The sequence below is a fragment of the Thalassophryne amazonica genome, chromosome 1, assembly GCF_902500255.1.
Source record: "Thalassophryne amazonica chromosome 1, fThaAma1.1, whole genome shotgun sequence".
NCBI lineage: Eukaryota > Metazoa > Chordata > Actinopteri > Batrachoidiformes > Batrachoididae > Thalassophryne > Thalassophryne amazonica.
Genome location: NC_047103.1, coordinates 87195268 through 87212046, shown reverse-complemented (window position 1 = coordinate 87212046; position 16779 = coordinate 87195268). Strand labels below are relative to the sequence as shown.

Below are 16779 nucleotides of genomic sequence, written 5' to 3'. Positions count from 1 at the left end.
GTTCTATGAATTTTGAACATCTACTGGAGTGTGCACAGCAACCAATGATCACACGGTTGCTTTTTTTAGAATCACACACTTAACAAACAGAATTTTCAGTTTTGCAAATGCCTTTTTTTACAAATGAAAAAAAAGACATATTTTCCAAATACACATTTATTTGTAAAAAAAACAACACACACGTTACAGTAACTTGTGTGTTGGTTTTCACAAATAAATAAACCAACCAACCAGTGATCAGAGGAGGCTCATTTTCCCATAATGCCTTTTGGCATCTGTGTGTTAAATGCTCAAATCTTCAAAATTAGCGCGTTACTCTAAAACTAAAACATACGCGCGATATTTTTACTTTGTAAAAATGACAGAGTTGACATTAATATCAGTGAACTCTACGGAATTCATTTCGTTTATAAATCAAAACCATAATTGAAAAATGTTTTGCCTTTGATGTCTCCTGCCACACGTCTGTACTGTTCCATGTTGAATGTAACACTTCCTTACACCTGTGGGCAGGGCGCACAAAGACAAAAGCTCTGACTCATTGTTTGTGTTGGGTTTGTGATCGCCTTTGATTTTACTCAGAAGCATTGGTGGTGCTTAAAACTGGCTTGTCAGTAGCTGCCAGTGTACTGGAGTCGATACTAAAAGTTAGCTGTAACATCCTCTAAATTTTTCAGTGGTTTCTCATTTTAGTGTTATACAAGTTAACCTTTCACTTAGCGGATTAGCGGTTATCAAACCTAACTTTCTGGTTAGCTGTGCTCACCACTACTCCTTGTAACCGCACTATTCCATTGGGCTCCCTCTCATTCACACACGTACTCAGTCTTGCTCCTGCTGACTTTCATTCCCCTGCTGTCCAGAGCATATCTGCACCTTTCCATGCTAAACTCAAAATATAAAATTCTTAAAATGTAATACATGGAATGCACTAGTAATTATAATGTATACAATTCACAAAACGCCAACATTTATTTTTGGTTTGTGTCCTTCCATCCAGATTATTTTATGGCCCTTCAAAGGAAAGAATTTAGGCACCACTGTTCTCAATTTACATTTTTGAAGTCGCATGGAGATTCAAATTAAGTTGTTTTTCAGGATCTTTCATTTCCAACACTGAGGTCTGGTGGTCACCATGGCCACTGCTGCTTAATTTTAAATGCAATATTATGAAATAAAACCCAATATGACAAACAGTGATGAATTGATGCACTTGCATTAACATCTCAAATTAACTGATATTGTTTTTGTTGTTTTTGTTGTTTGTTTGTTTGTTTGTTTGTTTTTGCATTTGTCATATTACCTGTAACAGTTACCAGGTTGCAAAATAAAACTGTCACCATCAGAAAGCAAGACTGTGATTAGCATTTCAGTGTCAACACAAACAAGCAAATGCACAAACAAAACGATTCCTTCTGTCTAAAAATGTGTAACCAATGCAAATTTATGTCTGTTACTGGGAAACATTCAGACAGCAACCTTTTTCCCCTCAAGAAGCATTTCCCCTTTTCATGAAATCTTTTCATCATGCCCAAATACAGCTGACGATGCTGATGAAAAGCATTGAAATAATGCAAATGTCTGAGAGATGATGAGTATACTTTGGACAGTGTTCCAGTTAAGACAGCATTTCACACTGCAGCATGTCTGTAAAATAACAGGTATGTCTATGAGCAAACACAGAACTCATAATTGTCGTAATAATCACATCATGAAATAGGACCTTGTCATATCATCATCATCATCATCATCATCAATACAGTGAAAAGCAGCATAACACCAACATTTAAAACAAAGTAATTTAAGAAATGAAGTTAAAGATAGTGTTTTGGCTGCTCCTGTTCGGGGTCATCATGGCAGATCATCAGTCTCCATCTTATCCTGCTTTCTGCTTCTTCCTTTGTCACACCAACGACCTGCATCCTATACCACTTGCATTCAGTATCCTTCTCCGGATATACCCTACATTCCTTCTCTGTACATGCAAAAACCACTTCAGTCTCTCCTCCGAGTATTGTCTCTAAGCCGTCCTACCTGTGCTGTCACTGCGCTCATTCCAGATCTGTCAATCCTAATCACTCCCAAAGAAAATCACAGCATTTTTTCAGATTTGCCAAGTCAAGCTCCACATCTTGCCTTTTTGCTTGCTCTACCACTTTGAAGCCATACAAAATAGCTGGTCTCATGACCATCTTGTAAACTTTCCCTTAAACGCTTACAGGTGTCCTGTAAACACAAATCTCTCCTGCCACTCTTCTCTACCCATGCCACTCTGCCTGCACTCTCTGATTCACCTCTCTGCCACACTCTCCATTCCTTTTAATACTTAACCCCAAGTACTTGAACTCATTTAAGTTTGCCACCTTACCTCCTTGCAACTGCACAATTCCACCGTGTGCCCTCTCACTGACACGTATGTACTCCATCTCAACTCCAACTGACTTTCAGTCCCCTTCTCTGCAGCGCATATCTCACCTCTTCAGACTTGTGTCATTTTGCTTCCCACCCTCACAGTGTATCACAGTGTCACCTGCAAACATCATAGTCCATGGAGACTCTTTTTTCTGATCTCATCTGTCAACTTGTCCATCACCATTGCAACCATGATGGGGCTAAGAGTCTATCCTTGATGTAATGTTTCCTCCCCCTTATCCACATCCATCATTCCTACTGTGCATCTCACTGCTGTCACACTGTCCTGTCGCACATACTTCTGTGCTACTCCAGACTTGCCCATACAATACCACAACTCTTTTCTTGGCACCCTGTCATAAGCTTTCTGTTGTGTGGGCCGCCAGAAGAGGAGGTACTGCTGGCCCACCACCAGAGGACGCCCTGCCTGAAGTGCGGGCTTCAGGCACGAGAGGGCGCTGCCGCCACGGACACAGCCGGGGGTGACAGCTGTCACTCATTATCTCATGACAGCTGTCACCCATCTACACTTCATCATACTACTCCATAAAACCCGGAGGTCATCTCCACCTCGTTGCCGAGATATCATTGACCTATGAATGTTGGGGAAGTGTCGTGACACGGACCCACAACAGGGGGCGTTAATGAAGGGACAATGGAATAACCAGAAAGTAACAATTTAATGTTGTGAAGGTGCACAACGTAATACAGACAGATACAAATATGCGCTATATCAATCCGACAAAAAGGTGATGTGTGGCAGGCTCGAAGATAGGAGACGTCTGGTGCGAGAAGAGCCGGATCCCACACAGGCCTCACCACCAACGGACCTGAAGAACACCGGAGCCGCCAAGCCCTGCGCCCCAGGTGGCCACTGTCTTCAGCAGTCAGACCTGGTACTGCTGGCAGAAAACAGAAACAGTTCTGGATGAGTGTGAGTTCGCACACTCAGTAATCCCACAGTCTGTACACAATGAGGAGGGAGAACCTCCACCTCCAGCAACAATTTCACCCATGCAGCTCCTGTTGGTCTCTTTTCTGGATGGAGTGAGAGGCGAAAAACTTCGTCCTCTCACTGTCCTCCAATCCAGCCTCCGACAGAGCCCGCAGGAACACGGCTGCACACAGAACAATGTCTTGGACAACAATAATCACAGCAGAGAAGATTACCTGTATGGTAGAAGATTTCTCGGCAAGGAGGTGGAGTTGCAGTCCGGTCTTTGTAGTGGTGGTGATGGGTGACAGCTGGTGTTGATAGGTGACAGCTGTCACCTCCAGCGGCTCCGACGCCCTCTTGTGCTTGGAGCCCGCACTCCAAGCAGGGCGCCATCTGGTGGTGGTGGGCTTCTGTGTGTTAAATGCTCAAATCTTCAAAATTAGCGCGTTACTCTAAAACTAAAACATACGCGCGATATTTTCACTTTGTAAAAATGACAGAGTTGACATTAATATCAGTGAACTGTACGGAATTCATTTCGTTTATAAATCAAAACCATAATTGAAAAATGTTTTGCCTTTGATGTCTCCTGCCACACGTCTGTACTGTTCCATGTTGAATGTAACACTTCCTTACACCTGTGGGCAGGGCGCACAAAGACAAAAGCTCTGACTCATTGTTTGTGTTGGGTTTGTGATCGCCTTTGATTTTACTCAGAAGCATTGGTGGTGCTTAAAACTGGCTTGTCAGTAGCTGCCAGTGTACTGGAGTCGATACTCGCACTCCAAGCAGGGCGCCATCTGGTGGTGGTGGGCCAGCAGTACCTCCTCTTCAGCGGCCCACACAACAATGAAGGTAATATTCTCAGCCCTTAAACTAACTGTGTCTTAGACTGAACTCGTTTTGCAGCTGTTTTCCTGCGGAGTGCCTTATCTGGGAGATTGGCGTAATCAGCGACGGCTTCGCTTCACAACCCAGCCAGATAAGTGTTGAGACAAGAGCTGCACAAGTGTGTGTGAGAGGTGGAGGTGGAATCTCCACCATTGTTGCTGCTGGGTGTGCACACACCCACATCTTATTGTTTCTGCTCCTCGCCAGCAGTACCAGATCCGACACTCGGAGACGGTGGCCACCTGGGGACTCGGGACTTGGCGGCTCCAGTATTCTCCGGGTTCGGTGGCGGAGGAAATCGTGTGGTTCCGGTTCTTCTCAGGACAGGCATCTTCTATCCTCGAGCCTGCCCACACGTCACCTTCGTGGATTGACTGTTTGCAAAATTCTGTATTCCTCTGTATTGTGGTTGTGCTCATTCACAACAGTAAAGTGTTCATATTCGACTCTTTCATTGTCCGTTCATTCACGTCCCCTGTTGTGGGTCCGTGTCACTACACTTTCCCAACACTTTCTCCAAATCCACAAACACATCTCTCTGGGATTCTCTAAACTTACTAACCATCAGCACTCTAACATTCAAAGGGACCTCTTGTAAATGTGTTTTGTATAATAGTGTCATTCTGAGTGTTAAATAAGACACGTTTTTCCAGTTATTTTCAAAAATTGCTTTTTAAATTAATAATTATCACTCTAAAAATAAAAAAGCCGCTAGAGGCACTGTATTCAATCCGGAAGTGAGACGTAAGCATGTGGGGCAAGCTCTGCACTGCTTTTTAGACGGATGCCAAACAGAGTAACTTTTTTTAATCTTGGTGAATAATGGGATTTCTTTTTAACTGATGGCTTTGATAAACGCTGACAAGACGTTAAAGAATGAGGCACTGTGATAGTTAATTTTCATGTTGTAGAACAAAACATCGGCGTTCTCTTGTTCTGGCTGAAAACACAGAGGGACATCTTTTAAAAAGATATGTTTCTTCAGCCCCCAACAAGGAACTATTTTCAGATAAGTTTTCGATGAACTGGACTGAAACAAACAGGTAAGATAAGACTTTATCTTTGAATTTATATCATGTTTCCAGGGCTCACGTTGGCTGTGCCTCGCCCCACATTTACACACTTACTGAAGTCAAATAACGTTGGAACTGCAGTGTCTTTCAACAAGTTGTTTTTGGTTTTGAATCCATTCTCGGTGGGACAAGTGAGGAATTGTGAGTCACCGTCACATTAGTGGCTGCATCTATAAGTGAATGAGTCAGACTATTTTTTAGACAAGCTTATAAACAACTGGCCAAGTTTACACAGACACTGTTTGTAACAATCACAGTGATCACACCTGAACTTTGTGAAGTCTTATCAACATTCTCCCTCTTTTGCATATAGAATTCGATGTGGATACATGAAGGTGGGAGCTTGGTCCCCACACACATACGTCATAATTTTTTTTGACCAATCATGTGTTTTTTTATCATTTTTTTATTTTATCGATTTCTTCATTAGCAAAAACAAAAAACTCAGAGGGGTGGGAAATCCATGTTTTTCATTTGTTTTATCAGATACAATAAGAATTATGTTGAAGCTTGCTCCTCTTTAAGCACTGCACTCTGGTACTCTTTCTGGCCATGAAACCATATTTCTGCTTGCACATCTTCACCGCTCTTCTCAGCCTCGCTTCCACTCGTTTTCCCAATAGAGGGTTTTCAATCACGTGACCGATTTGCTGCAGGACAGGTGCCGTCTCCATTCTGGATTACATGGAGGCTGGCGCGTGATAGAAAAACGGAGAGAATGTCCGGTTATTACGATGCTTTAAATCCTCGAGATAAAGCTATTTATCGTGATTTATGTGTAGCCGTTGGTTCAGTGGATCCGTATCTTATACCAGATAGTGAATTTAGTGGTGATGTAACGAACTGGCCGACAGTGTCACACTGCGATATTGTGAACTAGGAAGCTCCCGACCAGGTCAGCCTCGCCGGCCTCCTGCAGAGCATCACAGCGGAGCTCTGAAAGCGGAGGTCGTCTTGAAGTCCTGAGCGATTTCTCTCACCAGGCGCTGGAAGGGCAGCTTGCGGATCAGCAGCTCGGTGCTCGAGGACCACAAAGCAAATAAGCATCTGTATTGGAAGCATTCTTGTGTTATCCTCGGCAGTATTTTTATGTATTTTTATATAATTTTATTGCCGAATAAAATAAAATAAAATTCTGGGAGCAGTGGATTTCTGTTAGCGGCTGATCTCTCTCAGCGCCACGGTGCCGTGAGGCTTCTTCACACCGACGTTGAAGCTTCTGCAATTGTTCACCAAATGCACGTAGCGTATCACAGCGGCCACCGCGTCGTAATCCAAAATGGCCACAGGACACAAAATGACATGACAGATACGTCACATGAAAACCCTTTATAAGTTCATGCTGTGGTTCATACACTTTATGCCTGTATTTGCTACAGTTCTGTATATCAAACTTGTTCTTAAAAATAGTGCACTTCTTCATTCCTCTGGCATCCTGTCACTTTCTGAGATTTTATTCAATAATCTGGTTAAAAACTCCACTGCCATCGATCCTAAACATTTCCATGCCTTCTCTGGAACAAGTGTTTCTCCATTCTTTATCTTCTTTGTTGCTGTCCTTACTTCAACCGAACTAATCCTGTACACTTCCTTATTTATTCTCTCCACATCTCCAGTGTTCTCTCGCGCTCTCATTTTCTGTATTCATAATCAGCTGCTCAGACTACTCCTTCCACCTTCTCAACAAACTCTCCTCGCTTGTCAGCACTTTTACATGTCCATCCTGTATCACCTTTAATGTGCTGCACATCCTTTATAACTCGGTCTCTCTGTCTGGTGACTGGTACAAGTGTTTTTCTCCATTCTTATTGTTTAACTTCATATACAGCTCACTGTGCTCCCTTTCTTTGACTTTGCCACATCTCTCTTTACCTTATGTCACTCTAATTTGTCAGCTTTTATCTGACTAATTCTTTGGTGCAAACCACTTTCTCGTTATAGTTTCAGATTCTTCATCATTCTACTAACAAATCTCCTGGTCCTCCTCCTTCTCTTCAGATGTGACACTCACTACTTTCCTGGTTGTCTCTCTCACCACTTCTGCAGTAGTTCTTCAGTTATCCAGCATCACTTCACCTCCATGCAGTGCCTGTCTCACCTCCTCTATGAATTCCGCAAATAATTCTTCTTCCTTTAGCTTGAACCATCTGCTCCTTGGTGCAGTTTCTTCTGTTTCTTCATCTCCAACATCACCCTACAAACCACCATCTGATGCTGTCTATGTATGCGCTCCCCTACCACTTAGAGTTTCCAAGTGCTTTTAGGTTGCATCCCCTACATAGCACATAATCCATCTGTGTGCACCTTCTTCCACCTTCTTGAAATAAATATTCACCACAGCCATATCCATCCATTTTGCAATGACCACCACCATCTGCAATCCACTTTCATCTCTTTGACACCATATTCACCCATCACCTTCTCATCACCTTGGTACTCTTCACTCACATGCCCATCAAAATTCCACTCCAGTCACCACTCTTTCTTCCTTGGGAGTATGCTCGCTAACACTTCAACTAACTCACAACAGAAATCTTTCTGCTTCATTTCTCAGCCCATTTTTTGGGGCATATGTGCTGATGACATTCATCATCACCACTTCAGTTTCTGGCTTCAAAAACTTCTTTACCACACTCTTAATATACTCTTCCATCAGAGTTAACTCAACACAATGTCCCTCCGTTGCACACGATGATATGAAAGTTTGAGTTTGAATCCACCACTGATGCACCGATGGTTTTACTTCCATTCTACTTGGTCTCTTGTACATACAATATATTTGCTTTCTCCACTGCATTATATCCGCCGACTCTCTTCCTTTGTCAGTAATACTGGCAAAATTCAAAGTTCTGTCACCTATGCACTTCTAACTTTCCTCCTTTCCTGCTTTCTGACACTCTCTCGTCCTCTTCTACTTGTTCATCAAACAGTAGCACAGTTTCTCTCTGGTCCTTGCTGGCTGTCAGTACCGGTGACAGCCGCTGTTAATCTGGCCCTTAACCAATCCTGTATAGAAATTAGATTTATAATCTGCATATTTAGTTTGTGGCTGCAAGGTGGCTTTGTGGTTTGCACTGTTGCCTGACAGTGAGAAGGTCCCAGGTTCACTTCTGACCTGGTCCTTTTTGTGTGGAGTTTGTACATTCTCCCCATGCTTCTGTGGGTTCCCTCTCAGTGCTCTGGCTTCCTCCTGCTTCCAAAAACTTAGAGGTTAAGTGAATCGGTGACTCTAAATTGACTGTAGGTGTGAGTAGCAGTATGAATGTGTTTGACTGTCTATATGTGGCCCTACAATAAAGATAATCGTGAAACAGCTTGCCCTTGCATGTTAGAGAGGCCCCTTCACTGCAAGTTAATTTAAAAACCCATTTTTTTCTCTTTGTCTTTCGGCCCCAGCAAGTCTTATTTTTAAATTGTATTTCTTATTCATTTATTTAAATGCATGTTTTAATGTACAGCATTTTGTGCCAGCCGTGGTTGTGTTAAAGTGCTTTATAAATAAAGTTGGCACGGTATGGTAACCTGTGACTGTTGTGATGGGCTCCAGCCCCTGTAGCCCTTGACTGGAGTAAGCAGATAAAGAAAATGAATGAATTAAATTTTAGTCCAGTTGCCCTTCCTGATGCAACCCTACTCATTTATCTGCTGGGAGACCAGCCTTTAGAATGCGCTGATTTGTGCATCCTATATGCTGAGATTTGACAACATTTATGATGTACATCTTTCTTGCTACTACACTTCTCATTTACCTTGGCTTGGGACTGCTTTTCAGAATGCACTGTTTTACTTAAACCATGTGGTTGAGTTAAAAAAAGGAGTAAAATTGAAATACAAAGAAAACAAATTACCCACCATCAGCGTTGCCACAGTTACTTTGAAAAAGGAATCTGATTTACTGATTACTCTTTGTAAAAGTAACTTATTACTTTACTGATTACTCAGTTTTAAAAGTACCTAAAGGCCCTGTCACACCTTGACAATTTAGCCAGCGTATGCCAACCGTATTAAAAAACGCTGGCATAAGTCCAGTAATTTAAGCGTAAGTTTTTTAAGCACACACTGAAACATGCTGAAGCTCAAAGAGGTACATCCTAATAAGCTGAGCTCCTCAAAAAACTTTGGGCATGCTGAAAATTTTCAACGAGTGCCAGAGTGTGACTCATACATCCAGCACATGTGGGACATAAGTTGTAGGGAAGTTATGTGATTGTTGGTACGTTTCTTGTAATTTACTCATACGTCTAAATCTAGCCATTACTGTTGGCTACTGATTGGCTGAAAGCTGCAGTCCTTATGCAGAACAACTGTTTCACTCACACACGGACAGTGTTGCCACAGTTACTTTGAAAAAGTAATCCAATTACTGATTACTGATTACTCCCTGAAAAAGTAACTTAGTTAGATTACTAGTTACTTTTTTAGTTACTTTCCCCAGCTGCCGACAACAACCCACCTCAACATGACAATGATACCTGTTTTGCCAAAACTCATTTTATAGTCACCCTTTCTTGACTTCAATGAAAATAAATACTTGTTTTATAAAAAGTAAAATAAAGACCTCTTTCTTGACTTCATATTTAACTGTTGACAGCACTGTAACAGTAAAACTTGCAATTTCTAACCTACATTGTTTATAAATGTAACTATTAAATTCATTCTAATATTTTTCTAACATAAACATAACATAAATTCTCTCTAAACATTTTACTTGTCGAAATTATTATTATTTTAAGTACTATTAATAGTTGTTGTAAAAAAAGGCTTCAAAACTGGACCTTTAATCTAGGGGTGTTGTGGGGGGGGGGGGGGGCACATCCCTGCCCCACGCCCCATTCCATCTGGATTCGTCCCTGCTTTGGCGTTTGAGCACAAAGAATGGATAACATTTATTTATGCAGAAAACATGACCAGATTTACAGGTAAGAAAGTTTTATTGCGTTTTCACATCATGTGCTCCTCAGAAAGAGAGTTTAGGTGCATTTGAGTGGAAAATAATGTTAGTTGTTGACGCGTCGCGGAGGATCAGCTGTTTTTAGCAGCAGATACGGAGCGGCCCGGAGAAAAAAAGCATAAAAATGTCTTTGTAAAGCTCAGTGCAGGTGTGCTGTTGTCACCGCGCTTTAAGAGGTGAGGACAAGTCGACCTGCTGCAAGAAACTGCGGATGAAAAGCTCACAGCTCGCTTAAAGTGGGCAGTTCAGTCGAACCCTGACACCCTGCCCACGGACCAAGTTTAATGCTGCTATCGACCCACAATGTAAAAATAATAGTAACGCACAGTGACTTGGAGAAGTAACTTTAATCTGATTACTGACTTGGAAAGATTAGCGCGTTAGATTACTTGTTACTAAAAAAAGTGGTCAGATGAGTAACGCGTTACCGGCATCACTGCACACGGAGTATCTGACCTGTTCATTTCAGTCCAATTCACCATCACAGATGGACATGAATCCACATAAAGCTCCTGATTTTTGAAAATGACCTCTGAAAATACTTTAATTTCTGCCTGGAAATGCAACATTTTAAAGCAAATCCCTCTGTGGGTTTTCTGCTCCAGGTGTGTTTCTCATGCCGGGGTTGCGCAGTCTGATCACACAAAAGCACTGTGATGATTTAAACTATTAAAGCGTCGTCGCTGTCGATGTGATCATCAGACGACCTGATCGATCAGAGTGATCACACCTGATTAATGCACTGTTTAAACATTTAAAGCGCTGTCACTGTCAGTGATCACCACACCGACAGATCACACAGCACTTCATTCAGATAACACCTGATTGCAGTCAACTGATGCTTTAAAAGTTTAAATCATCACAGCATTTCATTATTCAGGTCTTTGATGACCTGATCAGACCTGATCAGATCCGCTGATCAGGAAACAGACGGCGCTTTCAACATTTAAAGAGACAGCACTCCATTCATTCATGGCAGCGTTTACCACAGCCAGTCCACTCATCAGCATTCTGTACACCATGAAAATGGTCCACCAAGATAAAAAAATGAAAATAAAAAAAAATTTAAAATAATTTTAAATTACTCTGTTTCTGATGCGCACCACACCATGCAGTACCGACCCGAAACCACTGAGTAGAAACGGGGCTGTCGACATACACTGGATAATCGTAAAGGTGTGACAGCTGCATTAATTTATTTGATGTATGGCAGCATGTGCCAGAGTTTTTAATACGGTCGGCATACGCAGGTTAAATCATTAAGGTGTGACATGGCCTTAAGTTAGATTACTAGTTATTTTTTAGTTACATTCAACAGTTGCCAACAAGTTGTCGGCAGCTGCTTAATGTAACAAAAGTAACTATGGCAACACTGCCCACCATCAATGTCTGCAGGCATCCAAGGACAGAAAAGGGTTATATTTTGTTTTAAAAACCACAATCAAACTCAAATGCATAATTTCAGCCAATTGACTGTTCTTCATTGTCAATTACTGCATGGAATGAAACAGAGTTTCAGCTCTTTAATTTGTATTCTGTTGCCTGTCAGACTCTAAATGATTCCATAATGCGAAAGTGTTTATAATAGCTGGTTGTATGAGATGGGGACTGTACAGTTACATTGGGGGTTATCTGCTCTCTCTTTTAGGGACAAGTCATGGTGGAGGAACCAGGTAGTTGCTGTCCAGTTTGTAGGAAACAATTTCAAGGCAAGTTCCTTCTGTTGAATTCAATTGAGGCTAAAATCTCACATAATTGCTCAGTTTTATTTGTGATCTCGTAGTTGGGAAGATCACAGCATATTAAGTTGTGTTGGGAGGTTTACATACATTCATCATGGCCATGAATGTCAAGCTAATTATGGGCTGTTACTGATGTCTTTGAACTGTTCTTTTGACAGGGTGGAATGATTGTACAGCATACGTCATTAATGAATTAAAGAAAAAACAGAACAAAAACAAGGATTAGGTGCACAAGTTTGAAATTATTTTGGATGTTCTGTAGTCCACACAGGTTCAAAATTATGCATACAGGCTTAAATATATGCATACATTCATTTTAATCTTTTATTAAGTGGTGCCGAAGGTTTCTGCATCTTTTAGGGCCCCTTCACACATAGTGCGAATATGTACAACTCAGGGCAACAGAGCAGTTTGTATGAGTGAACCGTGAAACACCGCGCCGACGGGCAGGCGTGTACGATGACAGTGTGACGTTCATGTATGCGGGAACACAGTGCCACCAGCTGCTGTGAAGAAACAATAAATAAAAAATTTAAAAAAAATACATGCTGCAACGGTTTTGTGCATGTGGGAACACAGCAGCTTTTCAAAGCAGTTGCTCAATGTGGTTACACATCACGCAGCTGCTATGTCTGTCCCAGGGCTGCTGTCGTGCTCTGATCGCTTCCCCATCTTTTATTATGAAATAATGCTGAATTTATGTGGAAACGATTGTTATACGAGGTCTATTAGAAAAGTATCCGACCTTATTATTTTTTTCAAAAACCATATGGATTTGAATCACGTGTGATTACATCAGACATGCTTGAACCCTCGTGGGTATGCAAGAGTTTTTTCACGCCTGTCGGTTACGTCATTCGCCTGTGGGCAGTCTTTGAGTGAGGAGTCGCCCACCCTCTCGTCGTTTTTTTCATTGTTTAGGAATGGTTCAGAGACTGCTGCTTTGTTTGATCAAAATTTTTTCAAAAACTGTAAGGCACAACTGAGTGGACACCATTCGATAAATTCAGCTGGTTTTCGGTAAAAATTTTAACGGCTGATGAGAGATTTTGGTCTGGTAGTGTCGCTGTAAGGACGGCCCATGGCGCCTGACGGCGATCTGCACTTCGAGGTGGCAGCGTCTCACCGTTTCAAGTTGAAAACTTCCACATTTCAGGCTCTGTTGATCCAGGAAGTCGTCAGAGAACAGAGAACTTTCAGAAGAAGTCGGCATGAGGAGTTTATTCGGACATTCCATTGTTAACGGACATTTTGTAATGAAAGAACGTGCGGGCAGAGTCGCATGTTGGGCCAGACCCGACTGCGGGGGGTCGCGACAGGAAAAACACCTCCGTGTTGGAAACCTTAACGGGCAAGTTGGAACATGCCCAAGCTGTTAAACAATTTCTCAGTTACTCACTTGTTGAAAGCCATCAAAAGCCACCTGAATTTTACAAATGGTTTTCAACACGGAGGTGTTTTTCCTGTCGCGGCGCACACAGATTCGCCGAGTCGTCACGGAAACGACTCGGCGAATTTGCGCGCACGTCTTTCATTAAAAAATGTCCTTAAACGGTGGAATGTCCGCATAAAGTCCTCATGCCGGCCTCTTCTGAATCTTCTCTGTTCTCTCACGACATCCTGGGTGAATTAAGCCTTAAATTAGGATGTTTTCAGGTCAAAACAGGCCGACGACGGCGCCTGGAAGCGCTGCACGACATCCCGCTCCGTGGGAAGTCCTTACACCAACAGAAACACCCCATAATCTCTCATCAGCCGTTAAACTTTTCACCGAAAACCAGCTTAATTTCTCAAATAGTGACCACTTGGATATTCCTCACAGGTCCAGAAAAAATTTTGATAAAGCAACGCGCACTGTCTCAAGCAGCGTGTGAAACAAAGGAATTCAGCCGAGAGGGCGGGACCACATCTCACTCAAGGCCTGCCCACAGGGAAATGACATCACCGACACGCGTGAAAAAACTCACGCATGCGCACGAGGGTTCAAGCATGATTGGTGTAATCGCACGTCATTCAAATCCATATAGTTAAAAAAAAACTAAAAGGGTCGGTTTATTATCTAATAGACCTCGTACAAATGCTTCAGATATCTTTCGCTACCAAAATGGATGACTGGAGCCGTAACGAGACAGTGAACGGTGAATTGCTGCTGACGCACTGAAATGATGTATGTGCAATGAAGGCAGGGGGACTAATTTTTAGGAGGGACTGATCAGTAAGCGACACCGGATCTGATCTGGATTACAGCTTTGTGCCCATTTAAATTTAACATTGAAAACCCCATTTAATGTATATTTTACATTATAGCTTAATCAAATATGCCCCAATCACTCTCATATTTGAAAGTGAGGTGCAGACTGGCACTCACTATCACCTGACAAAGTTTGATCCGGATCTGATCCGGATTACAGATTTTGGGCTCATTTAAATTTAACACTGAAAACCCCTTTTAATGTATATTTTACATTATATCTTAAGTTTGACAAAGTCTGATCTGGATTTGATCTGCAGATCTGATCTGCAGACCTTTAAATTTAATATTGAAAAGCCCATATGGAGTACATCTTGCATTATATCTCAGTCAAAAGTGGTGTTATGTTTCTGTTTATACATTTACCTACACTGCCAAAATTGGATGGAGGTTCCAATTTTATGCCTGTTTGTTTATCTTACAATTATCAGTTGGAAACCAAGTGCCAAAAAGCAATGACAAATTGTGCCTACCAGAGTTAAGTTGACCAATGTTCTATGCAAATTATCTGAAAAAGAATTCAGAAACTGAAAAAGTTGAAAAAACAAACAAAAAAACAACAAAAAAAAACTGACAACACCACAGGAAAAAAAACACCTTTGGTTGAAGTGCATGAACTAAATACATACTCCTGACATTTGATCACATCTAATTTAGCTTATGAAAAGCCACTTCTAACAAGACTGACCTTGAAAATTTTTGCCAAGGTAAAAAAATTTTGTTGTGGAATTGGAAACTAGTGTTGGCAGACGTTTGCCTTGTATGAACGCAGTACTTGAGATTTAAGATGTTGTTATGCTGTCCTCTTCCATACTGCCTGGGTTTATTCTTTAGTTTTCTGTATCTTTGCTGTTGTGTGGGCCGCCAGAAGAGGAGGTACTGCTGGCCCACCACCAGAGGGCGCCCTGCCTGAAGTGCGGGCTTCAGGCACGAGAGGGCGCTGCCGCCTCACAGGAACAGCCGAGGTGACAGATGTCACTCATCAACTATGACAGCTGTCACCGATCATCTGCACTTCACCCCAGATAAAAGCAGGATGACACCTCCACCACGTCGCCGAGATATCGTTCTTCTAAGGAGGTAATATTCTCAGCCATAAACTAAACTGTATCTTAGTCTGAACTCTTTTTGCAGCCGCTTTCCTGTGGAGCCTTGTCCGCTGATTGGTGGTTTGTGAGAGTGCCGACGTCTTCGCCTCTCACTCTTTCCAGATAAGTGCTGAAACAGGAGCTGCACGAGTGTGTGATTTGAGGTGGAGGTGGAATTCCCACCGCTGTTGTTACTGGGTGTACACACACCCACACTTGACTGTCTTTGCTCTTCGCCAGCAGTACCAGATCCGACACGCGGAGACGGTGGCCACCTGGGGGACTCGGGACCTGGCGGCTCCAGTATCCTTCGGGTTCGGTGGCGGAGGAAATCGTGTGGTTCCGGTTCTTCTTTAGACGGACGTCTCCTATCGTCGAGCCTGCTCACACGACACCTTTATCCATTGACTTGGTATCATTCTATAATCTGCTGTGTATGGTTGTGGCATTCACAACAGTAAAGTGTTCAAATTTGACTCCTTCTATTGTCCGTTCATTTGCGCCCCCTGTTGTGGGTCCGTGTCACTACACTTTCACAACAGGATATCTCGGCCAGCGTCATGGACTCCGAGGGGCGTCACCCAGCGATTGAACGGCCAATGGGAGAGCAGGGTGCACAGGCGTCTGCAGGAGGCGTGATTGGTGAGTTGCAGCACATCCTCACCGCCTTTACGGCTCGGTTGGATCAGATGACCGAGCAAAACATCCTCCTGAACCGCAGGGTGGAGGCTCTCTCCGCACAGGTGGCAGCGAGCGCTCAGGGCGCTGCTGCGGCTCCTCCTCCTGCCGACCCTGTGCAAGATATGAATGTTCCAGTGGTCGTTCAACAACCCCTCCCACCATCCCCTGAAGCATACATAAGCCCCCCAGAGCCGTACGGAGGTTGTGTGGAGACGTGCGCGGACTTTCTGATGCAGTGTTTGCTCGTCTTTGCACAACGTCCCGTCATGTATGCGTCTGATGCCAGCAAGGTGGCTTATGTTATTAACTTGCTTCGTGGTGAGGCACGCGCTTGGGCTACAGCGCTTTGGGAGCAAAACTCACGGCTCCTTACCTCTTATACTGGGTTTGTGAGGGAGTTCAGAACAGTGTTTGATCACCCTAAATGAGGAGAGACCGCTTCAACAGTGCTGCTGTCAATGCGACAGGGGCGCCGGCGCGCAGCCGAATATGCAGTCGACTTCCGCATCGCGGCTGCGAGGTCCGGCTGGAATAACGTTGCGCTCCGCGCCGCCTTCATAAACGGACTGTCGTCGGTCCTGAAGGAGCACCTGGTAGCTAAGGAAGAACCGCGGGATTTAGATGGGCTTATCGATCTCGTTATACGGTTAGACAATCGGTTGGAGGAACGCCGTTGGGAGCGAGGCAAAGGACGTGGCCAGGCACGCGCCGTCCCTCTCCCTTCCGGGTTCAAAAAGGTTCCGCCCTCCCCAC

At 43.2% G+C, this 16779-nt stretch overlaps 1 protein-coding gene across 1 annotated transcript in view; it reads left to right on the top strand.

Annotated features, from left to right (window-relative positions):
- scospondin (subcommissural organ spondin) overlaps nt 1–16779 on the top strand; it is an 852118-nt gene that overhangs the window by 762235 nt on the left and 73104 nt on the right. Inside the window, 1 exon segment of the mRNA XM_034168739.1 lies at nt 11913–11973. Within this exon segment, the coding sequence (XP_034024630.1) occupies nt 11913–11973 (61 nt within the window).